General features: G+C 42.2%; 1 protein-coding gene and 1 long non-coding RNA gene across 2 annotated transcripts in view; one reads left to right on the forward strand and one right to left on the reverse strand.

Annotated features, from left to right (window-relative positions):
• Positions 1-11,510: 11,510 nt before the first annotated feature.
• Positions 11,511-16,733, reverse strand: LOC123330257. The gene is made up of 2 exons (XR_006546030.2): positions 13,342-16,733; positions 11,511-12,795 (listed from the first exon to the last, which is right to left on the reverse strand). It is a non-coding gene; the product is annotated as an uncharacterized LOC123330257 (long non-coding RNA).
• A 1,011-nt stretch (positions 16,734-17,744) lies between these two features.
• Positions 17,745-27,640, forward strand: part of LOC123330255 (zinc finger protein 316) — a 42,641-nt gene continuing 32,745 nt past the window's right edge. The window contains exons 1-4 of the mRNA XM_045163213.1: positions 17,745-18,267; positions 22,028-22,084; positions 23,483-23,609; positions 23,908-24,003. Coding sequence (XP_045019148.1) covers positions 22,076-22,084; positions 23,483-23,609; positions 23,908-24,003 — 232 coding nt within the window. The 5' untranslated portion in view covers positions 17,745-18,267; positions 22,028-22,075. The remainder of the gene's footprint in view (positions 18,268-22,027; positions 22,085-23,482; positions 23,610-23,907; positions 24,004-27,640) is intronic.

Genomic DNA, 27,640 nt, shown 5'->3' on the forward strand with positions numbered 1-27,640 from the left:
TGGGTCACGACTTAGCGACTAAACAACAGCAAGGGATTGCCGCAGGGACAAGCACTCAGGGAGTGTGGAGAAGTCAGAATGGGAATCCACCCCTGGATGAAACGACTTGACAGAGAAATGTTAGAATGGGCAATCCGCTGAGGAAGGGTGGTATAGCCTTTAATGCAAGAAAGCACTGGGGCAAACAGGGTTAGAAGTTAGAATATAGTCCTTAGCTCTCTGGTGGCTCAGATGGTAAAGAATCTGCCTGCAATGTAGGAGACCTGAGTTCGATTCCTGGGTAGGGAAGATCCCCTGGATAAGGGAATGGCAACCCACTCCAGTGTTCCTAGCGGGCTGCAGTCCCTGGGATTGCAAAGAGTGGCACACGACTGAGTGACTAACACAGGAAGGGCTGGTGGGGGGAATGGAGACTTGAATCCCCATTAATCTTCACTAGCCTTCACCTTAACAACTGCAAGGAAAACTATAGTAGGCGACAACAATAAAATAATAATAGTCTTTAAGATGGTCGTGCACGTGCTAAGTCGCTTCTTTCCTGTGCAACTCTTTGTGACCCTATGGACTGCAGCCCACTAAGCTCCTCTGTTCATGGGATTCTCTAGGCAAGAACACTGGAGTGGATTGCCATGCCCTCCTCCAGGTCAATGTGTAGCTAAAAGTACCTAAGGAAAACTATTATTTTTTATTTACTTCTTAATTAAAATCTAAGTAATAACAGTGTCCTTACTGTATAAATGAAGCCTTAAGTCCCATCTCTGACTCCTCTGTAACTTGTCCTATATGGAAATTCTGGAGCAGCTAACACTCTCCCCATCCCTTGTTTTTTTTTGGGGGGGGGGGTGGAGGTGGGGGGAGGGCTGTGAATGTAAAGTCCTCAAAGACAGTAGTTAACAATACTGTATTATATACTTGAAAATTGCTAATAGAGTAGATCCTAAATGTTCTTACCATATACACCCACACCCACACACACACACCCACACCCACACACAAGGTAATTATGTGAGGTGATGGATGTGTTAACTAACCTTACTGTGGAAATTATTTCTCAATATATCAATGTATCAAATCATCATGTTATGTGACAATTATATCTCAACAGAGCTGAAAAAAAAATTATCTCTCATCTTAACTATAATAACCCCTATATGGTTTACTCACAGCTACATGCAACCTAATATATCACCTTTCTTTTTTCTCCTTGATAACAAAATCCAGACTTTAATTGAAGCAGCAATGTGCCCAGCTGAAGGATTATCCTTCCTCCCTTGTATATCCTGACTCCCATGGATATGTTCATGTGATTAAGTTTCCATCCCTGAGATGGAGGCAAAAGTGTTGTATAGTACCTTCTGTAATATTTCCTGAGAGGGCTGCTTGAAGCGAGATGACCCAAATGAAAGGTCCACACTTCTTATCTTCTATCAGCTTTTTCTTTCTTCCTTCTTCCCAGAATGCAGATATATTTGCTGTAGTGGCAGTAGGCTTTTCAGATCATGAAGTAAACTTCAAGATGGAAATGTAAAAGAAAAATTGCATTGGACAAGTCAAACAGGCAAGGAAGACCTGATGGAAACTATTGCAGTAGGGCTCAAGTCTATTCATATAGGAGAGAGAGAATGAACTCAGTTCTAAATACAATAATAGGGACAGCTATGGTCATGCACATGCTAAGTCGCTTCTTTCCTGTGCAACTCTTTGTGACCCTATGGACTGCAGCCCACTAAGCTCCTCTGTTCATGGGATTCTCTAGGCAAGAACACTGGAGTGGATTGCCATGCCCTCCTCCAGGTCAATGTGTGGCTAAAAGTACTTAAGGAAAACTATTATTTTTTAGGACAGCTAACAGGCAGGTCAAAGAAGTCAATGGATGGAAAATTACTAAGAAGAACTTGGTTATAGATATTAAGAATTGGGGGGATTCTTGTTAAACTTGTTTGGCAGTCTTCTTGCTGAACTGGGTTCAGCAGGCCAAGGACAGAATGCCAAGGCCTCAGAGAGTTCTCGTTCAAGAGTTTGGTCAGGGAGGGAGTCCTTGTCAGAGCTCCATGTTAAGATAATAGAGCGGTAAGAAAGGAGCATGCATTCTTAAGACAAGGAAAGGAAATAGGAGGTATCAAAAATTGCAAACCCTAGAAGAACAAATGAAAAAGAAATATAACTAATAAACTGATTTGGCAACAATGGAGGGATTAAAAGAAATCAACTGTAAACAAAAATTAATTGTATGTCAGCAATAATCCATCAGAAAATAGAAAAGAAAAAATATTCCATTTGAGCAATTTTAAAAGTTCTAAGAAATAACTCTAAGAGGAGATTTCACAGATTTTCATGTATAAAACTGTGAAATCCTAATGAAGGACCTAAAAGATCTCAATAAAGGGATATATATCCCACGTTTATGGAATGGATGCTTAATATAGGAAAAATGTCAACTCTTGCCGTATTTAATATAGATTCAAGGCAATTCCAATGAAAATCTCAAGAGGATTTTTTATTATTTGACAAGATTATTAAAGATGGGTATACCAGTATATTTATGTAAGAAGCATAGCAAAGAATATTCTGATGAAAGGAGAAGAAAGGGACATCACGTTATAAGATATTAGATTGTAAAACTAAACTTTAAAAACAGAGTATTTTATATAACAACTGAAATAGAAAAAGAATGTAAAAACAAGAAACAGAATCATGTGTACCTGAGAATTCAGTAATTCTGTAACTGTTTATCCTCTTTCCTCTTATTTTTGCATCTTATTTAAGAAATCCCTTCCACCTCAAAGTCTTAAAGATATTTACCTGTATTTTCTACTATAGGTGGAAAATGTGATGCAATATAAAATACCCAGCATAACTTTCAAAGTATTCTTACCAAAAGTGCTCAACCTGAATCTAAACAAGGTATTAGATCTAACTTCCAGGTAATATAGGTCACAAAGGAACAAATTAAGAAATACTTTAAGTTTAAAGAATCAGAAAAATTCAGAATGTGGAATATTCTGTAAGACCAATGGAACAGACTCTTAAAATTTTGTATCAGAAAAAAAGTGGTTCTAGATCAAGAGGGATAAAGTAAAAGAACAACTAAATGCAATGCATGTATCTTGACTGACTTCTGGTTCCCTATCCTGGCTTTAAAAAAAAAAAAAAACAAAAAACGCTTTTTAAAAAAAAAACTGAGGACTTCCCTGGTGGTCCAGTAGTTAGGAATCCACTTGCCAATGCAGGGGGCAGGGGTTTGATCCCTGGTCTGGGATCATGCCTTGGGGCAGCCAAGTCCTGCACCACAACTACTGAAACCCAGGCACACTAGGGCCCGAGTTTTGCAACAAGAGAAGCCATCACAATAAGACACAATAAGAATAGCTTAGAGAATAGAGAACAGCCCCAAAGCCCCAGCTCACTGTAACTAGAGAAAGCCCACATGCAGCAACAAAGACTCAGTGCTGCCAAAAATATAAATAAATTTAAAAATAATAATACAAAAAATAAAGAAAAACTCTGAAAGTAATTTGGGGGCACAAATGGAAAAAATTATTAACATGGACTGAATATTATATGATACTTCAAAACTATTCTGCTTTCTCTTAGGTATGGCATGGTAATATTCTTGTGGTTAGATAGAATGTGCTTATGCTTAGCAAATACATAATGAAATATTTAGGGGTGAAGAATGATGTTTAAAACTATTCAAGTCAGTCAGCACACCTTACGGAAAACCTGCCAGTTAAAAGTTTTCTAGGACTAGAATTCCTGTTGATTTTTATTTTTTTATACCAAAACTTCATAGAATATATTTAATCCCCAATACAACATCTTCCAGCCAATGATTAATAATAAGGAGGGAAAAGTAACAAAATGATGTATGGGGAAAGCCCCTATGTACACTGTAAATACAAATGGTACTCCATCAGAATAAGGTATAGATAGCATAAAAGTGTTTCTTGTTGTTACTTAGTCGATAAGTTGTGTCTGATTCTTCACGACCCCACGACCGTAACCCACCAGGCTCCTCTGTCCATGGGATTTTCCAGGCAAGAATCCTGGAGTAGGTTGTGATTTCCTTCTCCAGAGGATCTTCTCGACATAGGGATCGAACTCGAGTCTCTTGCGTCTCCTCCATCCATCTGGCAAGCGGATTCTTTACCACTGTGGCACCTGGAAAACCCATAAAAAGTGTGCCAAGGGTCAACAAAACAGATGCATAGCCATATTAATTGCTATGAAGTAAGATGTTAAACACTTTAAATCCTAATGTGACAGTTTGTTACTTATAAGCATTGTATTTATTCTGTTTTACTTGTATTTTAGAAAATTGCTTGGGGACTTGGGGCTATTTTTAACATTTAAATTTTATCCAGTTAAAATAATGAGAGGACTTCCCTGGCAGTCCAGTGGTTAAGATTCTGTGCTTCTACTACAGAGGGCTTGGGTTCAATCTCTGGTTGGGGAAGTTCAGCATGCTCCGCATGTGTGGCCAAAAAAAAAAAAATAAGATAATGGGAAATGACTTCTTGTTTGGTATTTTGTGCACAGATATTTACACACACAAATATACACACAGAGCTAATAATTATACCAAATGTTAATAATTGTTGCATTTAAGCAGTAGATATATGTCAGATGTTTCTTTCAAGTTTTCTGTTTGAATTTTTCAAGATAAAAAGTAGCAAAAAGATTAAAAAACAGTTTTAAATTATATACCTTTATGACTATGAAGAAGAAGTCATTTTAAACAAAGTAAGTCAGGGATCTCCCTGGTGGTCCAGTGGTTAAGAATCTGGCTGCCAGTGCAGGAAACATGCATTCCATTCCTGGTCAGGGAAGATTCCACATGCTGCGGGGCAACTAAGCCCATGCTCCACGACAAGAGAAGTCACAGCAATGAGAAGTCTGTGCACCACAATAAGAGAATAGCCCCCACTCTCCTCAACTAGAGAAAACCCATGTGCAGCAACAAAAACCCAGAGCAGCCAAAAATAAATAATTTTTAAATAATAAAATAAAATACTACAGAAAAAAAAATTCAGAGAGGACTAGATGAAACAAGATTGGCAAATGGTTGATAACTGTTAGAGCTGAAAGGTACATGGGTTGGGTGGGTAAGAAGAGGGTGTTCGTACTATTCAGTCTACTTTTGTGTTTGTCTAGAAGTGTTTAAGATAAAAAGTTAAAATAGCACATGTTTTGTTTGGCCAGATTATATACGGACACATATACATATTAAACTATACAAAAAATTAATATAAAAACAAAGTGTATGTAAAAGGAGAAGGGGGTGATGGCTCAGAGAAAAGACACTGTAATTTGCATTTGCTCTCAATGTGAATTGTAAATGTCCTTTGCTTTCTGTTATTCTGCTCTGGTAGAATACAAGGCTGTCTCACCAGAGTATGAATTTCTATTTCTTCAGAGCCCTCTATTACTTACTGGTCTCTTTTTAGGTCTTGGGGTTCTTCTTGTCTATAAACAACTGAAAAACCAAGATCAGGCTCCAAAATGTTCAGAAATTATGTACTGTTGTCAGTTTCTTCACTTCTGAAGGAGCTAAAAATATATCTAATGGTCCCTGGGTTGCCTTCAACACAGCTAAGGCTGCAGTCATTTCTCGTTCTCAGTTATCTTTCCTTCTAGTCTTGTCAGTTGACCAGTGTTCTCTGGGCTTTTATTTATTTTTCAACGTTTCTTTTCTCTAAGGCTAGATTCCAAACCCATAAATTCTGAGGTCTGGCAGAGCATCCTTTGCACAAGACTACCTCTATTGCTTCCCAGATGACCACCTGATAACCCAAAGTCTCACTCCCTCACCCCTTGGTATAACAGGAGGCAAAAATAAAAAAAAGGAACGCCGAGAACTATCAAGCATCACTAGTGAGTTTCAAGAAGTTCAAGGTGGCTAAGAGCTGTCCTAATCGTTAGGCCCACAATGTGGGGGAAAGCTGTTGAAAACAGTTTGTCCTTTCCATGTGTCCTAAAAAAATGACATTGTTAGCTCATCTGCTCTTCAGACATTGTGTAAATATTCAAGATGATGAAAATGTTAAAAAAAAAAAAGATGACAAAAAAAGTCTTCCAAATATTAAGTTTGATGCTGATAAATCTTTAAGTTTTACAAACTTTTTATTTTTAGACATCCTCATGCATGCATGCTTAGTCACTCAGTTATGTCCAACTCTTTGCAACCCTTCGGACTCTAGTCTGTCTGCCAGGCTCCTCTGTCCATGGGATTTTTTCAGGCAAGAATACTGGAGTGGGTTGCCATTTCCCTCTCTAGGAGAGCTTCCCAATCCAGGGATCGAACCCTGGTCTCCTACATTGTAGGTGGATTGTTTACCATCTGAGCCACTAGTCATCCTAGTGTGGGTGAAATACTATCTCATTTTGGTTTTGATTTGCATTTTCCTAATACAAATAACACCTAATGGTGTTGAATATTTTTTAGTGTGCTAATTGGTTATTTGCACATTTGTTTTCTTTGAAGATATGTCTATTCGAATATTTTGACCATTTGAAAATTTGAGTTATTTATCCTTTTCTAGAGTTGTAACCATTCTCCATATATCATGAATACAAATTCCTTATCGGATATATGATTTGAAATTGGGTTGTCTTTTCACTTTCTTGGTGTCCTTTGAAGTACACAGGTGTCATTATCAGGTTGAAGGAGTTCTCTTCGATTCCTGGTTTGAATGTTTGTTTTGTTTTTTAAACCATGAATTGTTACTGGGTTTTATCAAATGCTTTTTTGGATCTATTGAGATGATCATGTGGCTTTTGTTTTCATTCTGCTAATATAATGAATTATTTTGATTGGTTTACATATGGTGGACCACGCTTGTATTCCTAGAATAAATTTGGTTATTTGTATCATATTCAGTTCAGTTCAGTTGCTCAGTCATGTCCAACTCTTTGTGACCCCATGAACCGCAGTACGCCAGGCCTCCCTGTCCATCACCAACTCCCAGAGTCCACCCAAACCTATGTCCATCAAGTCGATAATGCCATCCAACCATCTCATCCTCTGTCATCCCCTTCTCCTCCTACCCTCAATCTTTCCCAGCATCAGGGTCTTTTCCAAAGAGTCGGCTCTTCACATCAGGTGGCCAAAGTATTGGAATTTCAGCCTCAACATCAGTCCTTCCAATGAACACCCAGGACTTATCTCCTTTAGGATGGACTAGTTGGATTTCCTTGCAGTCCAAGGGACTCTCAAGAGTTCTCCAACACCACAGTTCAAAAGCATCAATTCTTTGGTGCTCAGCTTTCTTTATAGTCCAACTCTCACATCCATACATGACTACTGGAAAAACCATAGCCTTGACTAGATGGACCTTTGTTGACAATGTAATGTCTCTACTTTTGAATATGCTATCTAAGTTGATCATAACTTTCCTTCCAAGGAGTAAGCGTCTTTAAATTTCATGGCTGCAATTGCCATCTGCAGTGATTTTGGAGCCCCCAAAAATAAAGTCAGCCACTGTTTCCACTGTTTCCCCATCTATCTTCCATGAAGTGATGGGACCGGATGCCATGATCTTAGTTTTCTGAATGTTGAGCTTTAAGCCAACTTTTTCACTCTCCTCTTTCACTTTCATCAACAGGCTTTTTACTTCTTCTTCACTTTCTGCCATAAGAGTGGTGTCATCTGCATATCTGAGGTTATTGAGATTTCTTCTGGCAATCTTGATTCCAGCTTGTGCTTCCTTCAGCCCATCGTTTCTCATGATGTACTCTGCATATAAGTTAAATAAGCAGGGTGACAATATACAACCTTGACGTACTCCTTTTCCTATTTGAAACCAGTCTGTTGTTCCATGTCCAGTTCTAACTGTTGCTTCCTGACCTGCATACAGGTTTCTCACAAGAGGCAGGTCAGGTGGTCTGGTATTCCCATGTCTTTCAGAATTTTCCACAGCCTATTGTGATCCACACAGTCAAAGGCTTTGGCATAGTCAATAAAGCAGAAATAGACGTTTTTCTGGAACTCTCTTGCTTTTTCCATGATCCAGCAGATGTTGGCAATTTGATCTCTGGTTCCCCTGCCTTTTCTAAAACCAGCTTGAACATCTGGAAGTTCACGGTTCATGTATTGCTGAAGCCTGGCTTGGAGAATTCTAAGCATTACTTTACTAGCGTGTGAAATGAGTGCAATTGTGTGGTAGTTTGAGCATTCTTTGGCATTGTCTTTCTTTGGGATTGGAATGAAAACGGACCTTTTCCAGTCCTGTGGCCACTGCTGAGTTTTCCATATTTGCTGGCATATTGAGTTCAGCACTTTCACAGCATCATCTTTCAGGATTTGAAATAGCTCCACTGGAATTCCATCACCTCCACTAGCTTTGTTCGTAGTGATGCTTCCTAAGGCCCACTTGACTTCACATTCCAGGATGCTTGGCTCTAGGTGAGTGATCATCTTTCTTATATGTTTTTGGATTCCATTTGCTAGTAATTTTTGTGTCTATCTTCAAAAACAATATTTGCCTCTGGTTCTTTTCTCTCCTAATATCTTTATCTGAATTTGGCATCAGGGTAATACTGGTCTTAAAACTATAGTCGAGATGTTTTCAATAGCTTTTGAGCATTTATTTTGTATAAGTGAATCTACACATTTTCCCTGATCCATATGATATTCCTGAGAAGAAGATACGTTTATCAAGATTTTTGATGACGTTGTGCATGCAGCACAAGTCATTTACTGAAGGTCGCAAATAGTAATTTTCAGAACTGGGATTTGAATCTCAGGATTGTCATAATCTGAAGCCTACAATCTTCCTGAAAGTTTTAGTCGCTCAGTCGTGTTCAACTCTTTGTCACCCCATGGACTGTAGCCTACCAGGCTTCTCTGTCGATGGGATTTTCTAGGCAAGAATACTGAAATGGGTTGCCATTTCCTACTTCAGGAGATTGCCATTTCCTACTTCTTCTCGACATGGGGATTGAACCCTGTGTCCTTGTGTCTCCTGCATTGGCAGGCAGGTTCTTTACTATCTGAGGCACAAGGGAAGTTCACAATCTTCCTAACAAGCCATTTTATTGCACATGTTTCTTTGTTACCCAGTTCTTTTCTTCCCTCATCTCTGTAACTGGTGCATCCATACCCTGCTTTCTTGTCCTAAGAATGTCTCCTGCAAATTCTGCTTCATCAAGTCCTACTCATTCTACTCTCCTTCCTCTATCTTCTTCCACTTATTCCAGGCTCAGCTAAAACTTTAGTGTCTTTTTTCATTTGCTCTAGTTTCAGCTATTTTTACATTTTAATCACCATCCTGTTTATTCTGTTAGAAGAAACAAGCCTATCCTTTATAGTACTGCCCTTGCTTCTCAAGTCACCCTAGTTCACATCCTCATTTTAGGGTGATCCTAAATTATACCTATACCTGAATTTCAACTTGATTGTTAACAAAAATATTTGACATTCATTTTCTTGATTATCCTCTTGGCTTTGTTCCACTGACTTCTGGTGCTAAATTTTATTGAGTAGAAACTTGACACTAGCCTATTTCTCTCCTTTAAGCAACTGAAGGTTTTCTCTGATGCTGGAGTCTTCTTCTAGCTTATGGATCAATAACTGAGACATATTTATTTTATGGATAAATTTTTCTTTAAACATGACTCCTGATCTTGGTGCATGAGTTCCGTATGTTATTCTCCTTGACCTCTACTCTCTTCATGGCAGTTCCCTCTCCTAAGTTTATCCTTCAAGATAAACACCTGCTGCTCCTGCTGCTGCTAAGTCGCTTCAGTCGTGTCCGACTCCGTGCAACCACATAGATGGCAGCCCACCAGGCTCTGCCGTTCCTGGGATTCTCCAGGCAAGAACACTGGAGTGGGTTGCCATTTCCTTCTCCAATGCATGAAAGTCAAGTCGCTCAGTCGTGTCTGACTCTTCGTGACTCCATGGACTGCAGCCTACCAGGCTCCTCCGTGGGATTTTCCAGGCAAGAGTACTGGAGTGGGTTGCCATTGCCTTCTCCAAGATAAGCACCTAGTCTTCCTGAAATGATTTTTTCCCCTATGTCTGTAGTCTTCTTTAATAGAGGTTATTAGCTTCTAAGCCTCACTCTCACTTCTGCTTACCAGTCCTCATTCTCTGAGATGCTTTTACCTAATCTCAACTGTATTGGGAACTGCTTTTGTGTATTTTGGTGTTCATGGGCTTTTCCTTTCTCATTTCACCGAAACTTGAGTTTTCTGTTTTGGTCTCCATTTGTGGCTTTTAATGGATTCTAAGAGATGAAAGGGGTAGGATTCATACCTAAGCTGTTGTACTGATCATACTAATGAATCCTTCCACCCACCCTCATGCCCACCCCTATCTACTGGGAGAGTCAGGGATCAAACTATGGAAGACTGGAAAGGAATAAAGTATAACTCTAAATGCTGCAAAAGGAGACTGAAAGTTGTGAAAGGAAAATCAATATTCAATCAATTTTACTAATAGAGATCTGGAAAATGGAATGGGGAGACCATGGAGAAAGTATGACTTATACACATCTCAGAAAGTATGACTTATGATAGAATCTTAACTTTCAGAAACTCAAGATACTTAGAAAACCCTGACCCTAAAATAACTCAAGAGCCTGTCTACTTATCAAACTCTTCCCCTAAAATAACTCAGTGACAGCCTAGCCCTTAAGAACAAATATTTCCTTTTCTAAAGTCAAAGTGTTGTAGCCACACGTTCTGGGAAACAAACTCACTCAGAAGGACAATGCAGATAGTGGAGTACAGTTTATTACAGCAGTGGGCCCAAGGCAGAGTCTCCTCTTAGCCAAGGACCCTGACCAGTTTTTCTGAAAACCTTATATACTCTAAGTGTATGTGCCCAAACCCTCAAATTGCCTGAAACTAGTCTGAACAGAGGAAAAGAAAGATCCAATCAAAGCTAACCCGTGATTCATATGCCTTAAGCCTAGGTAGTTAACAGTGGACAATTATCAATAGGCCCGTGGTCATACCCCAATAAGCATAATAGAATTTATGATTCTATTCAGTTACACAGATAATTAGGATATTCTTTTAGGCAACAGAGAGTCTAGGTACAAGCCCTGGGGCTCTTCCATCCAGGGGGCCTGGTTTTCCAGTTGGTATGTCGTTTCCATAGATACTGGGCATATAGCTCAAAGTCCACAGTCTGGCCCAAGATGGAGTCCTGCTTTCAAGATGGAGCCTGTTCTGTCTGTTTCCTCCTTCATTCCCCCCTCTTGAGGCTCTTAACTCATAGTATGAGCATCATTCATAGGGATATATTGCACCCTGACTCTCCGACCTCCAATTTGGGAGAACGACATCAACCTTTGGGTTACAAAGTTCATAATACATTGTAAAATAAAGGGTCCACAAAGCAGAGCTATCAAGGCAACTATAACCATGGTAAATATAGTTTTCCACCAATCACCCTTCACCCAAGATAGGACTGAAGTCCAAAAAGGAAGATTATCATCAGACATAACTTATACCTGACCTTTCTTGTCATCTAGGGTGGGTGATATATAGCCAGATAAATCGGGAATATATACACAACATTCAACTTTAATTATAGCACAGGTCCCTCTTTGTACTGAAACTATGGTTAGTCTCAAGATGATATGGGCAAATCGTTGTAGCAGCAGTTGATTGTAGAGCTTCATCTCTTTTTCTTCTTTAAGATGACCTTTGTTTCACGGGGATCAGTGGGATCCCTTTGTGTAGTCCACTCAGCGTCCTCCAGATCTGCGTGGTATGCTCTCTTCACCCTCGTGTGGTGGATCCAGGGAATGACGCCTGCAACTTTAACTGCTGTAGGGGTAATTAGAACAGAGAAGCCTGGTAGGCTGCAGTCCATGGGGTCGCTAAGAGTCAGACATGACTGAGCGACTTCACTTTCACTTTTCACTTTCATGCATTGGAGAAGGAAATGGCAACCCACTCCAGTGTTCTTGCCTGGAGAATCCCAGGGACGGGGGAGCCTGGTGGGCTGCCATCCATGGGGTCACACAGAGTCAGACACGACTGAAGTGACTTAGCAGCAGCAGCATATGGACCCTTCCAATGTGGGGCCAAGGAGTCGTGTTTCCAGTCCTTGACCACACCTGATTCCCAGGCACAAATTCGTGAATCTGTTCCCCATGGGGGAATGGCACCCTTTCTTGTACAAACTTAGTTACCTGATTTATTACCTTACCCAGTTGTTCCATCTGTGGTGAAATCTCATCTCCCCTTACCTGAGATAAATTTGTGGACACCTGTTATATTATGGGAGGGGGCCTCCCATACACAATTTTGTACGGAGAAGAGCCATGGGACTGTGGGGTCATCCTGAGTCTGAGCAGAACCGTCGGAAACAAGTCCACCCAGGAACAGTCAGTCTCTAAGATCCACTTGGAGAGTGTCTCTTTAAGTGTCCGGTTGGTTCCTTCCTCCATCCCAGAACTCTGGGGCCTATATGCTGTATGTAATTTCCACTTGATGTTTAAAGTTTTGCTTACTTGTTATACTAAATCAGCTACAAAAGCCCGGCCACTGTCCGATCCAATGCTGGTAGGAAATCCAAATCTGGGAACTTCTCCCTAATCAGGCACCAGGCTACTTTTGATGCTCTTTCAGTCCAGGTAGGAAAAGCTTCTACCCATCCTGAGAACGTACATACTATGACCAGCAGGTAATGGTAGTGTCAGTGAGGTTTCATTTCAGTCAAGTCCACTTCCAGGTGTTCAAAGGGCAGCATACTTTTAGCTGAATCCCTGGAGGTCTCTGTCTGTGCTGAAGGCAGCATTGACCTGTGAGCAAGCAGTGCAGTTCTGAGATTTTGTCCTGCATAGGGAAGAAAGGCGGGGAACCAAGAAATATTTTCAAATTAGCTCTTCCAGTTTATTATGGCCTAGATGGGTCGCTTGGTGTGTTTGGCTTACCAGAGTGGGTGCCAGCTCCTCCGGTACCAATAATTTGCCACTTGGCAATTCCCACCATCCCTTTTCAGTCTTGATGGCCCCTTCTGCTTTGGCTAGTTGGTTTTGGGTTTCACTGTATTTTGGAGAGTCTAGCGTTAGCTCAGGTAACTCCGCCAATATGAGAGCTTTAATAGGGGTTTCACTTGTCATCCCCAAGCCCTCGGCTGCTTGTTTAGCGGTCTTATCTGCCAGTCTATTCCCTGAGCCCGGGGGGTATCCTCTTTTTGATGTCCTCAGCAGTGTATGACTGCAACCCTTTCTGGTTCCCAGGCAGCATCTAATAGGATCCTAATTTCTTCCTTATTTTTAGTATCTTTTTCACTAGCTGTCAAAGGCCTCTCTCCTTATATAGAGCCCTGTAGTGTGGCAAAAGCATACCTGGAGTCTGTGTAAATGTTTGTCTTCTTACCTTTTGACAGCTGGAGGGCCTGGATTAGAGCATATAGTTCGGCTTGTTGAGCGGACCAGTGTGATGGCAGACAGTTAGCCTCAACGATGGTTTCTTCCATGACTACTGCATATCCCGACAGTCATTGTCCTTGTTTCACCCGGCTGGGGCCATTGGTGTACAGGACCAAATCTGGGTCTGGGATTGGCTGGTCTCTCAAGTCAGGTCTGCTGGCATATTTCCTTGTAATCATGTGAGGGCCCACCTTCTCCCACAAGAAAGAGAGTGGCCAGATTCAGGGCCTGACAAGGCTCAGTAGTAACATGGGGGTTCTCACATAACAGTCCCTGGTATTGAGTAATCCGGGATGTTGACAGCCATTTATTGGGGGTCCCCTCGCAGGAGAGTGTTGACCTCATGCGAGACTTTTACAAACAAATCTTGGCCCAAAGTCAGCTTGGTTGCCTCCCGGACCAGTAAGGCAACTGCGGCAACTGCTCATAAGCATCCCAGACAGCCAGTGGCAACACTGTCCAACTGATTAGAGATAAGTCACTGGTCTGTCCCATGTCCCCGTAATCTGGGACAACACTCCCATAGCCACCTTGTCCTTTTCAGTCACATAAAGAGTAAATGGCTTAGCAAGGTCTGGCAGGCCCAAGGCAGTGCTGACGTAATTGTACCGGGTTTGAGTTCTATTACCAGTGGGACTTGTTTTGCAAGCCTAGGGGGGTTGTCTTCCGCCCAGACCTCAGGGAATTGTTGAGTTAACTCTCTCTCTTGACTGTTTAGCCCGTCCCGTTTCCTTGCTGGGAGATTGTGCAACCTCCATTCATCTTGAGGGGTTACTGAGAGGAAGAGTAAATAGGTGGTTGAGCCCACTCAAACAGTGGGTCTTTCGTTGGGGGAAAGGTCACTTGTGTCCCCAGTTTAGACAGCAAGTCTCTTCCTAACAAAGGTACTGGGCATTCAGGGATGTATAAAAATTCATGAGTCACTTGGTGTCCCCCTATCTGACATTTTCAGGGTAGGCTAGAGACACAAAGGCTGCATTTATCACCATCTGAGACCCAGTAGCCTCTGGCTGGGTCTATTGGCGTATAAAGTCTATAGGCCTCGCACAGTATTCTGCAGAACTCAGAGGGTGATTCGCTTTCCCTTTGAATCACTTCAGACGGTTAGCTTTTCTGGCCCCCCTATTGAGACCTTGTAAAATAGTCACCTGATATCCCTCCAGGTGGCCCCTCCCTTCCTCTGTGTTACAGTCCCAATTGAGCCTCTCATCAGGGGTGGCTAGTTCTGCCTACCGCTGCGGGTTTGCAGTACCCTCAGGTGCCATTTCTCTTAACCATTTTCTAGCCTCAATTAGGATCCTATGTCTTTCCTCAGTGCTGAAAAGGGAGACTAGTAGTTGGATTATGTCATCCTATGTAGGGCGGTGGGTTCGAAAAATAGTCTCCATTAGCCTAATCATGGCTTGTGGCTCCCCCGAGTATGGTGGAGCATGTCTCTGCCAGTTTAATATATCCGTAGAGGAAAATGGCTGGTGATAATAGGCTACAGGGGGCTGATGGTATTGCCCCATGCGTCCTGAACTGGAGGCTATTGTAGCTCTCTGAGGGACATCTGTAGTGGGGTTCTTTCCCCTGTTCCTTGGCAGAGCGCAGCCTCTGTCTAATTGCTGTTTTCTTCCCCCTTCCCATCAGTACTCACTGGGAGAGGTGGATACAATCTAAGAGGTCCAGATGAGGTGGAATTCTGGGGGCATTGACTAGAGGTCTCCATTGCTGGGATTGGAACCTACCTAAACAGCAGCTCTACGAACTCCGGGAAAGCTGGTGGAAGAGCAGTGGTTGCTGCAGGAACTTCACCTGGCCCTAGATTGGGCAGTAAGGCGGCCTCTGGCTCTGGTGGAGCACTGAGAGGCAGGCGCGTCATTATCCAGTATGGGGGAGGGGTCAGGTCATCCCCGTCCAAATCCTGTAGAATTTCCTTTTTTATCATCAGTCAATTTTTGTGCCATTAATATTTTTCCCTTTCCCTTCTGGATACAGAAGCTTGTCCAAGTAGGAGGGTGTTGAGCTAACCCTAGCCATGAGTCAATATATGGATATTGATCCAGGTGTCCTGGCTCTCCTGTGACTACTGTATAGACTGCTTCCACTATTTTTAAGTTCATGGTGTTCTCTGGCGTCCACCCTACTCCCATAGGGGGCCATTCAACCTCACAGAGTATGTGGAGGCGGTTAGGCTTCATCTTCACCCCATAGTCTCCTCCAAATCCCTTCTTTAAATTTTTAATCATGCACTCCAATACAGTTGCCTTAGGTTCACTTCCCCCCATCTTGCTTACCTTCTCGGATCTTCTTCTACTTTTCCTTTTCGTTCTGTCCACGAAGTTCTCAGTACCCTATGTACTTCTGATATTTTCACTCAATGACACTTAAATTGCCATTCTGCCTCCTTCCTAATTGGGGTGAGAAGAGCCTTACCTGCCAGATCTCAGAGGGAGAAGGGGGATCGGTGTGTCTTCACCTGCTGGTCAGCACAGCCAAACCAGAACACCACGTAATCCAAGACTATTTTTCCCTTAACTTTAAAGTCCATTCAGCTTTGGTGGGCTTGATCAGATGCAGATGAAAATACAGATGGGTTAAATATCCCACATCCCAGGCTGTCTCCGGAAAAGCCAATTTGTACTCATTTATGTATCCCCCTCCTTCTAGCCTGACAATTCCGAGGGGGTCAAGAATTTCATAGCAGATGGGACACCTCTTTGGGGAGGGCAGAATACAAGCACACAAAAACCAAGTTTTTTTCTCCTAAAAATCCCCTAGCAATTGCTTGGTAATAATTTTCCCCAAGACGGCGTGGACACCACCAGCTAAATGAATTTCACAAATTTCCTTCCTAAGCCCTAACACACTGGTCAACCTATGTACCAAGCAATCATTGCCACCTGCCTATTCCAGGCTCCTGTGGGTCTGTGCCCCTTCTAGTCCCTCCCAGGGGGGTGATCAGGCCCCCTCTTCCACTTTACCAGATGGGTTCCTCCTCACCTGAGTGCTCAGTTCCCCTGCTGCCGTCCACTACCTGCTAACGTGAAAGGTCCGGGCATTGAGAAGCAGAATCCTTCCAGAAGGGCGAGGCACCTTCCCCCCTCTAGAAGATTCGAGCCTCAAGGCCTCGGAGTAGTCCCAAATGGGACTTGTCTCCTCAAAGTGAGGAGTTTCCCGGCCCATGCACCAAATGTTGTAGCCACGTGTTCTGGGAAACAAACTCACTCAGAAGGGCAATGCAGGTAGTGGAGTGCAGTTTATACACCGGCGGGCCCAAGGCAGAGTCTCCTCTTAGCCAAGGACCCTGACCAGTTTTTCTGAAAACCTTATATACCTAAGCGTACTGCCCAAACCCACCCCCCGCCCAATTGCCTGAAACTAGTCTGAACAAAGGAAAATAAGGATCCAATCAAAGTTAACCCATGATTCATATGCCTTAAGCCTAGGTAGCTAACAGTGGACAATTATCAATAGGCCCGTGGTCATACCCCAATAAGCATGATGGAATTTATGATTCTATTCGGTTACACAGATAATCAGGGTATTCTTTTAGGCAACAGAGTCTAGGTATGAGCCCTGGGGCTCTTCCATCCAGGGGGCCTGGTTTTTCCAGTTGGTATGTCATTTCCATAGATACTGGGCATATAGCTCAAAGTCCACAGTCTGGCCCAAGATGGAGTCCTGCTTTCAAGATGGAGCCTGTTCTGTCTGTTTCCTCCTTCAAAAGTCAATCATAATTCCTTCCAAACAATGTTATTAACTTTGTGGGGTTTACCTTTGGAAGTCCCCGACTCTTTCTCTTCTGGAACACTATTTTGGTTTTACCCAAATCAGTCTCCCAAATTGCAGTTCCTAAGACCTCCAAATAAACTTTTTTGCAGCCTTCTGTGCTTTCTTGGGAGACAAGCTGTACCCATGAAAAATCCTAAGGCATGGAAGGGTGTGGGATCCACGGCCATACAAAACACAGAGCTATGATTTTTAAAAGACAAGTCTGAAACTATGTATCAGACACATTGGTTTGCTTTTTGCTTCTCCAAAAGTCAAAACTGATAGTACCAGAACATGCACCCTAAATGGTCACTGTTTTCCAGATGAAGAAAGTGAGGTAACTCCAATTTCACCTGTGGCTTTACTCACTGGGGCCATCATCAAAGTCAACATTACCATGCACAACAAACAAACTGCTGGAAGCGCCTGATAATCCGTCCCCATCCGCCCCATTCCGGAGTCGCTGATTGCTCTCCTTCACTTTCCTGCTGAGTGTTCCTATCTGAGACTCCTAGGTTTCAGCTCCCAGACTAGCACAGATCACACACCACGTTAATCCACGGAGGAAGGCAAAAATGGTGCTTTAGTCAATCTGGAATATTCTCAGAGTAAGCTACAACTCCTAGAAGAGTCTTGGGCGCCACTCTGTCCTCCACCGCAGCAAGCTCTGTGCAAAAAACAAACAAACAAACAAAAAAACCACAACAACAACCACCAAGACAATCTTCTACTTAGGCGGGCGCCTCACACATTCTGGTTCTAGACTACATTTCCCAGAAGTTCTTGCTTCTCTAACCTACTTTAGGCGCGAATCTAGCGACATTTTTCTATTTCTCAGGGGACATATGACTCCATGGGATTGGCCTGGCCCTTGGAGGAAGCTTGTCTCTGGAATGTGGGGACTGTATCTGTATCTCAAGATTCTTGGCAGCAATTCCGAGAGGGGAGAAGAGGTGTAACTTGGCCCCAGGCGGTGCAGAAAAGTCCGAGAGCGAGCAGCCATCTTGTCCTAGCGAATCTGGCTCCGGACTACATTTCCCAGAGACCCTGGCGCGTACAGGGCCGACCCTTCACTCGCCTGCGGGACCCTCGGCCTCCGGGGAAGGGGAAGTGCCAGGTGAGCAGCCTAGGTCCTGGGGGCTCGTCTAGGTTCCGGATGTGCATATCTGACGGTCTGAAGGGACAGTCCAGGCGGGTCCGAAGTCTTGGGCCTGTATGATTTGTTAGGACTGGGGGAGGGGGAAGTGTGGGAATCCATGTGTGTGATTGTGACCTTATGTGACCGTGCGGCGTTGTGTGTGCGTGTGTCGTTGTGACTGACCATGCGCGCGAAACTCTGTGTGCAGGTGTGACTGTGGATATCCTCTCTGTGGTGTGTAATTGTGACAGTGTGCGGCTCCGACCCCGTAGTGGGACAAGTGATTGTGGTTACCCATACAACTTTGTGCCGTGTGTGTTGGGGTGGGGAGTGTAGAGTGTGGTTGTTCTGCTATGACTGTGTTATCTGAGGGCTGCCTCTGATGGTGGTTTTATGAACGTTAGCAGTACTAAGTGTACTGGATGTCTATGACTGTGTAAGGATATGTGAGTGTGATCGCATAAGTTTTTGTGGCACTGTGTGTGCGGTTGGAGAGTGCCTGTAATTGTGCCAAGCTGACAGTGTGCGTGTCCCAGTGGTTGATGTGTGAGATCAGGACAGATTTTGGTCTTGAGCAGCAGACTTTTCCCCTTCTGCAACCAGGAATGCTCAGGACAGCCTCCACTCCTCTGACCTCTCTCCATCCCTCCTTCCCATGGGTAGTAGGTGTGGGTCCAGAGTAACCTCTTATCTAATCAGTCTGAGCCACAGAAAGACCTGGCATTTCATGATTCCTTTCTCCTTCCTCCAGCTCTGTCTTTCTCAGAGAGGTCCCCTGAGGAGAAAGGAATGGCTGTTGACCAAGCCCAAAACAAGGTGCGCTGGGGTTTCCTGTTTGTTTTATAAGTACCCTGGTGCACATGTGCATGCTTTCATAGAGTATACACATACCAATTGAGTTGCTAGGCCAGAAGATATGTCTGTATTTTCAAATTTCCTAGATAATGCTGGACCGATATGGTTGTATCTGTTAAATTCTTACTAGCAGTTTATAAGCATAGTCATCCTGTATTCTAATACTTGGTCAGTTGGTGTTTTAATTTTTGATGACTCATCAGATATAATGATATAGCATGTGGTTTTAAAAGTGTAACATACATTATGGTGTGTTACATAGTAGTTTCACTGCCCTAAATATCTTCTGTGCCTTACCTATTCATCCCTCTTTGCTTCCTTCCTCCTAACCCCTGGCTACCATTGATCTTTTTACAGTCTCCATAGTTTCACCTTTTCCAGAGTGTCATATAGTTGGCAGATAGAGCTGTTCATATTGACTTCATTCACTTAGTATATGTCTTTTCATGATTCCATAGGCCACTTTCTTTCTTTCTTTCTTTCTTTTTGGCTGAATAAAACGACATTGTCTAGATGTACCACAGTTTATTTAACCATTCACATACTGAGGGACATCTTGTTTTTCTCAAGTTTTTGCAGTTATGAATAAAGCTGCTATAAACATCTGTGCACAAGTTTTTGTGTGACATAATTTTTCAATTCTTTGGGATAAATATCAAGGTGCTTGCTGGATCATATGGTAAGAGTATGTTTGATTTTGTAAGAAGCTGCCAAACTGTCTTCCAAAGTGGCCATTCCATTTTGCATTCCCACCAGCAATGTATGAGAGTTCCTGTTGTTTCACACCCTGGCCAGAATATGGTTGTCAGCGTCCTAGATTTTGGCCATTCTCATAGGTGTGTGGTGGAGGAGTCTTTTATTTAGACATTAAAATGTATTTGTAAATTATAACAAATAGAGAATGTGATACTGGCAAAATAATAAACAGATCACTGAATCAAAGTAGAATCACAAATCCCCATGTATCATCTATGATAAGGGTAGCATTTGTTTTTTAATATTTATTTATTTGGCTGTGCAGGGTCTTAGTTGTTGCACTTGGGATCTCTGATCTTTGTTGCAATGTGCAGGATCTTTTAGTTGTGGCAAGTGGGATCCAGTTCCCTGAGCAGAGATCAAACCCTGGCCCCTTGCATTGGGAGCTCTAAGTTAGCCACTGGACCACCAGGGAAGTTCCAAGGGTAACATTTAAATCAGTATGGAAAATATATTCCATAGTCATCTGTTCTAAGGCTCATTTCCACCCCACCCCCCATTTCAACATATATGAAATAAGGTTATGTCTAAAATAGTTCCTCCTTTCTTAGTAGCAATAAAATAATGGTGCATGTTAAGTCCCATGGAATACTATATTATTCATATGTGATTTTGGTACATTTGGGTAGCCCTCTCTGGGGAAAAATGAAGTAGGATTCTTAACTCATATCTTTTACTAAAGTAAAATTATAATTGATAATCTCATGCCATTGTCTTTTACCAAATAATACCAAAATAAAAATAATAATTGATTAAAGGCTTAAATGTAATGAAAGCATTACAATTGTAGAAAAAAGAAAAATTTTTTGATATAAATATGTGTGAGTAAGAAAGCTCTTACCTGAGAACTAGAAGAGTTGACATTTTAACTTTTGTGTGGCTAAAATACATAAGCAGGGGTTTTTGTTTTTGCTTTTTAAAATATTTATTTGGCTGCACTGGGTCTTAGTTGCAGCACTTGGAATCTTTGATCTTTAGTTGCGGCATGTGGGATCAAATGCTCCTGCACTGGGAGCACTGAGTCTTAGCCCCTGGACCACCAGGGAGTTGTTTTTTAGAAAAAAACAGAGCTAGTGCATAAAGGAAAGGAATGCCTCAGTGTGAATATGAGCGTAGTTGTGTGTTGGGGGAAGTTGACCTTCTCAGGCTTGGAAAATGAGAATTGCTTAAGGAAGTTTTTAGCCCTAATTGGGCTTCCCTAGTGATTGAGATGGTAAAAAATTCTCCTGCAATGCAGGAGACCCAAGTTCGATCCCTGGGTTGGGAAGATCCCCTGGAGAAGGAAATGGCAACCCCTTCCAGTATTCTTGCCAGAAAAAAAATCTCATGGACAGAGGAACCTGGTGGGCTACAGTCCATGGGGTCACAAAGAGTTGGAGCAACTGAGCAACTAACACTTTCACTTCACACTTAGTCCTAATTAGAATAAACTGTGTTTCTGGCCACAGCCTGGCCACAGGCACCATTTAGGTAAAGCTGGCTTAGGGACCTGAGGGCTACAGAGGAGGGGTCCACTCAGAGCAGGTCATAGCAGCTCTGTCTTGGGTACAGAGCAACAGCAGCACTGAGATGGGGCAAGGTCTTGCCTGGATCACTTGGCTGAGTCAGGAACCTGGGTTGCTTATACTGAAGGAGGAAGCAGACAGAGCTGGACTCCATCTTAGGCCAGGCTGCGAACATTAGGCTACATGCATGGTCACCCTCCCAATGGACTCTGAACTTTGTGCCCAGTGTCTATAGAAATGGCATACCAATGGAAAACCAGACCCCCGAATAAAAGAGCCTTAGGACTTGTACTTGGACTCTCCGTTTCCTAAAAGAGTATGCTAATTATTTCTGTAACAGAACGAAGTGGTAACAATATGAAGGAGAGGAATTATGACTCTTCATTCCTTTGGCTCAACTAGCTGGGATCCATCTTGCTACAGCAAAAGCCTGGTATTTCTGGAGTTGAGGAATGAGGGGGATTTATACCAGACTCCCACTCACTAACTAGAGTTATATCCTGAGACGAGGGAAAATGGAAGTAATTTTGCCTGGAGAGTCCAAAAGCTGTAAGGCCAGAGTTGTCTCTAGATATTTCTTTGATTTCCCAGGCCTGCCTTCTCAGAACACTATCCTTTTTCAGGAGAACAGCCCCAAGGAGGACTGATCATCTCCTGTAATACCGAAAGCCATGGCCCAGGTAAGTTAGCTGAGGCTCTTTCTTACTTTCCTGACATTCAGTTCTTTCTAAGAAAAACAAACAAACAAAATTTTAAGGGTATTTGGGCCCAATCTCTTACTTTGTAGGTAGCCCTTCCATCTCTTTCCTTTCTTTGCAATTTTTGTTGTTGTTCAAAAAGAAAAAAAAAAAAAGATTCATTTATCTGCTATTTGGATTTTGCTGATATTTTCTCTGGGGTATCATGTGTTTCCTGGGAATTAGTATGTAGGTCTTGATCAGATTCAGTTGGGATTTTTTTGTCAGGAATATTTCCTAGGTGATGATGTGTGATTCCATTAGGAGGTGTATTATTTCTGGTTCTCTTTCCTTTTGTAATGTTAGCTACCAGTGAGGATTATTGTCTAGATTCATTAATTCATTAGAGGTTGCAAAATGATATTTAAATTCTGTCATTCATTTTCCATAGATTAGGTAGCATACTGTGTTTAAAGTAAAATATCTCATCAACTCTTTGGTCACTAACATTTGTATGGGAAAGAATGTTTGATTCTTTCCCCCTATTTACCAGTTTTCATTTTATTATTTATTTACTTATTGGCTGAGCCTGGGTCTTTGTTGCTGCTCACGGCCTTTCTCTAGTTGTGAAGAGCAGCTGCTTCTCTTGTTGCAGAGTTTGGACTCTAGAGCATGGACTGAGTAGTTACGGTGCATGGGCTGAGTTGCTCCAAGGCATGTGGAATCTTCTTGGACCAGGGATCAAACCCTGCATTGGCAGGGATCCCTTGCATTGGCAGGTGGATTTTTAACCACTGGACTACCAGGGAAGTCCTTTACCAGTTTTTAAAATAATGAGTTGGTGTCTTAGAATCCTACAAAGATGACTAGTAATTTCTTATTCAATATTGTTAGGAGCTGATGGATTTAAACATTTTTGATCTAATCAGTCCATTACATTTGAGCCTCAAATTATGCCGTCTTTGGCCGGTGGGAGGCTTTTCAAGTTGGCTCTTGAACCCTTTTAACATGATGCCAGTCATTTTTGATAGCTCTCTTCCTTTCTGAGAATTTTCAAACTCATCCGCTGCATTTGACTCAGTCCTGAAATTGTCTCTTTGCCAACTTTTGTTCCTTTTATTTGAATACAGTGCTTAGAGATGACAAGCTAGCCACTAGGGATGCTCATTGCTACTGGGTTAATTATTGTTTCTGGGCCTTTTCTATAGACTGAGTCAGGAATTTTTTTTTTTTTAATACAAAATAAACTGATAACTCATGCATCTACTTCTAGGGTCCAAAGATACTGGTTCTCAGTGATACCAATGTAATTGCTCTTTGCTTTACCCCCAGATATAAGCACATTAGTTTGTGAAATATTTCTTTTTGTTGCACAAATAATACATGTGTTTATTGTTTCAGGGATCAGTGGTGTTCAGTGATGTGTCTATAGACTTCTCTCAAGAGGAGTGGGAATTCCTGAACCCTGCTCAGAGGGACTTGTACAGAGATGTGATGTTGGAAAACTATAGCAATCTGGTGTCAATGGGTAAGGATATCTATACTGGTAATTTTGAGTTCTCCCCTGGAATGTCTCTTTCTTCTGCAGTGAATTTCTCAGCTACTTTTTAAGTTACCAGCTGAATTTCTGCTCCCTGTTCTCAAATAAATGGTTTGAACTGAAATGGAAAGGAAGAGTGGGAAATGGGCAGCTCCTAGTTGGCTATAGCTGAGCCTCTTCTTTGACTGTTCCCACAGTAGCATCTCTTCCTTGATCATCAAGGGACTGGTATTACATTCGGGTCTGATTTAGCCTAACCATGTTCCATATCTTTTCTTGTGAGCAGGACTTTACATTCCCAAGCCTCAAGTTATTTCCTTATTGGAACAAGGGAAAGAGCCATGGATGATTGGCAGAGAGCTGACAAGAGGCCTGTGCTCAGGTAAGTGAGAAATGACTGGACCAAGGCAGGGAACTGTAGGTAATAACTCAGTTGATTCATGAAGAAACAGCACCCTTGAGATGTGATCTTGGAAGCTCCCATCAAAACAGTAGGCCTGTGGGAAAAACTAACTCCTTTGAGCATGAGTTTACGAATGACCTGTTCCATTCCTTTCCTCACTTACTGCTCTTGCTGCTACTCTTTCTCCAATACCCTTCTTAATTTCAAGTAGAAAGTGCCCTTCATATCCCCTGCAAAGAAAACTCTTTTACCTGTACTTTTTTTATTTCCTATTTTTGGGCCATGCCACATGGCATGAGGAATCTTAATCCCTGACCAGGGTTCGATCCCATGCCCCCTGCCATGGAAGCATGTTTTCTTAACCACTGGACCTCCAGGGAAGTCCCTACCTGTATTTTTTTTTATTTTAATTAATTTACTTATTATTTTGGCTGTGCTGGGTCTTCACTGCTGTGTGCAGGCTTTCTCTTCATTGTAGTGCACAGGATTCCCATTGCATGGGTTCTCTTGTTGGAAGCATGGACTCTAGGTGCGTGGGCCTCAGTAGTTACAGCTCATGGGCTCAGTAGTTGCAATTCCTGGGCTCTGGTGCACAGGCTCGATGGTTATGGAGCACGGCACGGGCTTAGTTGTCCCTTGACATGTAGGATCTTCCTGGACCCATGACTGAACCCATGTCCCCTATTTTGGCAGGTGGATTCTTAACTGCTGGACCATCAGGGAAGTCCTCCTACCTATATTTTAGATTCAGTTCCTTGCTAGGTTTTCTTCTTCTTCAGTTCAGTTCAGTCACTCAGTCCGTGTCTGACTCTTCACGACCCCATGAATCGCAGCACTCCAGGCCTCCCTGTCCATCACCAACTCCCGGAGTTCAATCAGACTTACATCCATCGAGTCAGTGATGCCATCCAGCCATCTCATCCTCTGTCATCCCCTTCTCCTCCTGCCCCCAATCCCTCCCAGCATCAGAGTCTTTTCCAATGAGTCAACTCTTCGCATGAGGTGGCCAAAGTACTGGAGTTTCAGCTTTAGCATCATTCCCTCCAAAGAAATCCCAGGGCTGATCTCCTTCAGAATGAACTGGTTGGATCTCCTTGCAGTCCAAGGGACTCTCAAGAGTCTTCTCCAACACCACAGTTCAAAAGCATCAATTCTTCGGCGCTCAGCCTTCTTCACAGTCCAACTCTCACATCCATACATGACCACAGGAAAAACCATAGCCTTGACTAGGTGGACCTTTGTTGGCAAAGTAATGTCTCTGCTTTTGAATATGCTATCTAGGTTGGTCATAACTTTCCTTCCAAGGAGTAAGCGTCTTTTAATTTCATGGCTGCAGTCGCCATCTGCAGTGATTTTGGAGCCCAGAAAAATAAAGTCTGACACTGTTTCCACTGTTTCCCCATCTATTTCCCATGAAGTGATGGGACTGGATGCCATGATCTCAGTTTTCTGAATGTTGAGCTTTCAGCCAACTTTTTCACTCTCCTCTTTCACTTTCATCAAGAGGCTTTTTAGTTCCTCTTCACTTTCTGCCATAAGGGTGGTGTCATCTGCATATCTGAGGTTATTGATATTTCTCCTGGCAATCTTGATTCCAGCTTGTGCTTCTTCCAGTCCAGTGTTTCTCATGATGTACTCTGCATATAAGTTAAATAAGCAGGGTGATAATATACAGCCTTGACGTAGTCCTTTTCCTATTTGGAACCAGTCTGTTGTTCCATGTCCAGTTCTAACTGTTGCTTCCTGACCTGCATACAGATTTCTCAAGAGGCAGGTCAGGTGGTCTGATATTCCCATCTCTTTCAGAATTTTCCACAGTTTATTGTGATTCACACAGTCAAAGGCTTTGGCATAGTCAATCAAGCAGAAATAGATGTTTTTCTGGAACTCTCTTGCTTTTTCCATGATCCAGCAGATGTTGGCAATTTGATCTCTGGTTCCAACTAAATGTTTCCTGTTACCACTCCCAAAACAGTATACCTGTGTTTGTGTGTGCATGTTTGTGCATGTCTGCATGTACCTGCCCCAGCTCCAAGTCCTAGTCTTCATTATAGCTGCCCGCCAATGACTGATGTTTTTTGTTTGTTGTGCATTTTTCCTTTATCTAATATTTTTTATTTCCTAATGTGTACCAAGGAGTCTGCCATATGATGCATTTTCTAATTGTGTCAGCTGTTTAAAACTTGGAGTCAAAAAGTAGTGCTAAACAAATGAACCTCTCTACAAAACAGAAACAGACTCACAAGACATAGAAAACAGACTCGTGGTTACTAAGAGGTAGGAAGGTGGGGGAGGGAAGGACTGGGAATTTGGGATTACCAGCTGTAAACCGTTAATATTACATATAGGATAGATAAACAACAAGGTCCTACTGTATAGCACAAGGAATCTAGTCCTTATCCTGTGATAAACCATAGTGGGAAAAAAAATCTATGGGAAATCTAATGGAAAAGAAACAATGTATGTGTATAATTGAGTCACTTGGCTGTATAGCAGAGATCGTCACAACTTTGTAAATCAACTCTACTTCAAAAAAAAAAAACCACATTAAATTTTTTAAAAAGTAGTGTTAAAATATATCCATAAATAACTTTCACAAAGTAGTGCCTGGTAAAAGAATCAGATGGTGGGGAGCTTAGCAGAAAGTCAGGGGCTAAATATTCAGAAACAGATTTAATCTATACTGAAATAGCTGTTAGAGCCTCACAAGTGATTGCAGTCACTGTCTAAAGAGACGATGTTGGGAAAAACAAAAAGGTCTTTGCCTAAATTGGGAATGAACAGGGCAGAGAAGAAGAGATTCGGTATAAAGTGGGAGAACCAAAAGAATACTTATGGAACAGTACTATATACTAAGCTTTGGTTCAGATGCTGCGATTATAATATTGAACGAAGCATTTAAAATTCTGCTCTCCTGGAGCTTATATTCTAGGGGATGAGAGAGAAAAAGTATATATATATATATATATATGTATATATATATGTCAAATGATGATAAATGCTATGAAGGAAGGTAGAGAAGGCCTTTTTAGAATTATTATTATTTTTCTTTAATAAATCTCTTTCTTACTTTCATGTATTTATTTGGCTGTGCTGGGTCTTAGTTGCAGTACATGGATTCTTCGATCTTTGTTGTGGTATCTTCTGATTGTGGTGTGGAAATTCTTAGTTGCAGCATGTGGGATCTAGTTCCCTGACTGGGCCCCCTGCATTGGGAGCATAGAGTCTTAGCCACTGGACCACCAGGGAAGTCCTGAAAGGTCCTTCTGATGAAGAAGGAAGTGAGGGAACAAATAATGTAGATGTCTGGTAGAAAAGATTCAGGCAAAAGGATCAGGAAGAACGAAGTTCCTGAGTTAGGAGCTTTTTGGCTCCTGCCTTTGTGATTGGAACAGAATGAGCCAAGAGGGAATTATGTGAAAGGAAAGCAGCAAAGTAGCAGGATGCATGTGTGTTTGTGTGCTCCGTGCTAGTGGGAGGAAGGGTGTATCTGCAGATAACTTGAGGTCTTATAGGCCTTGGTATGGGCTTTGAATTCTATTTTGTACTCAGTCACTCAGTCATGTCTGACTCTTTGCAATCCTCTGGACTGCCTGCCAGGCTCCTCTGGGATGTA

This window comes from Bubalus bubalis, chromosome 18 (assembly GCF_019923935.1).
Source record: "Bubalus bubalis isolate 160015118507 breed Murrah chromosome 18, NDDB_SH_1, whole genome shotgun sequence".
Classification (NCBI taxonomy): Eukaryota; Metazoa; Chordata; class Mammalia; order Artiodactyla; family Bovidae; genus Bubalus; species Bubalus bubalis.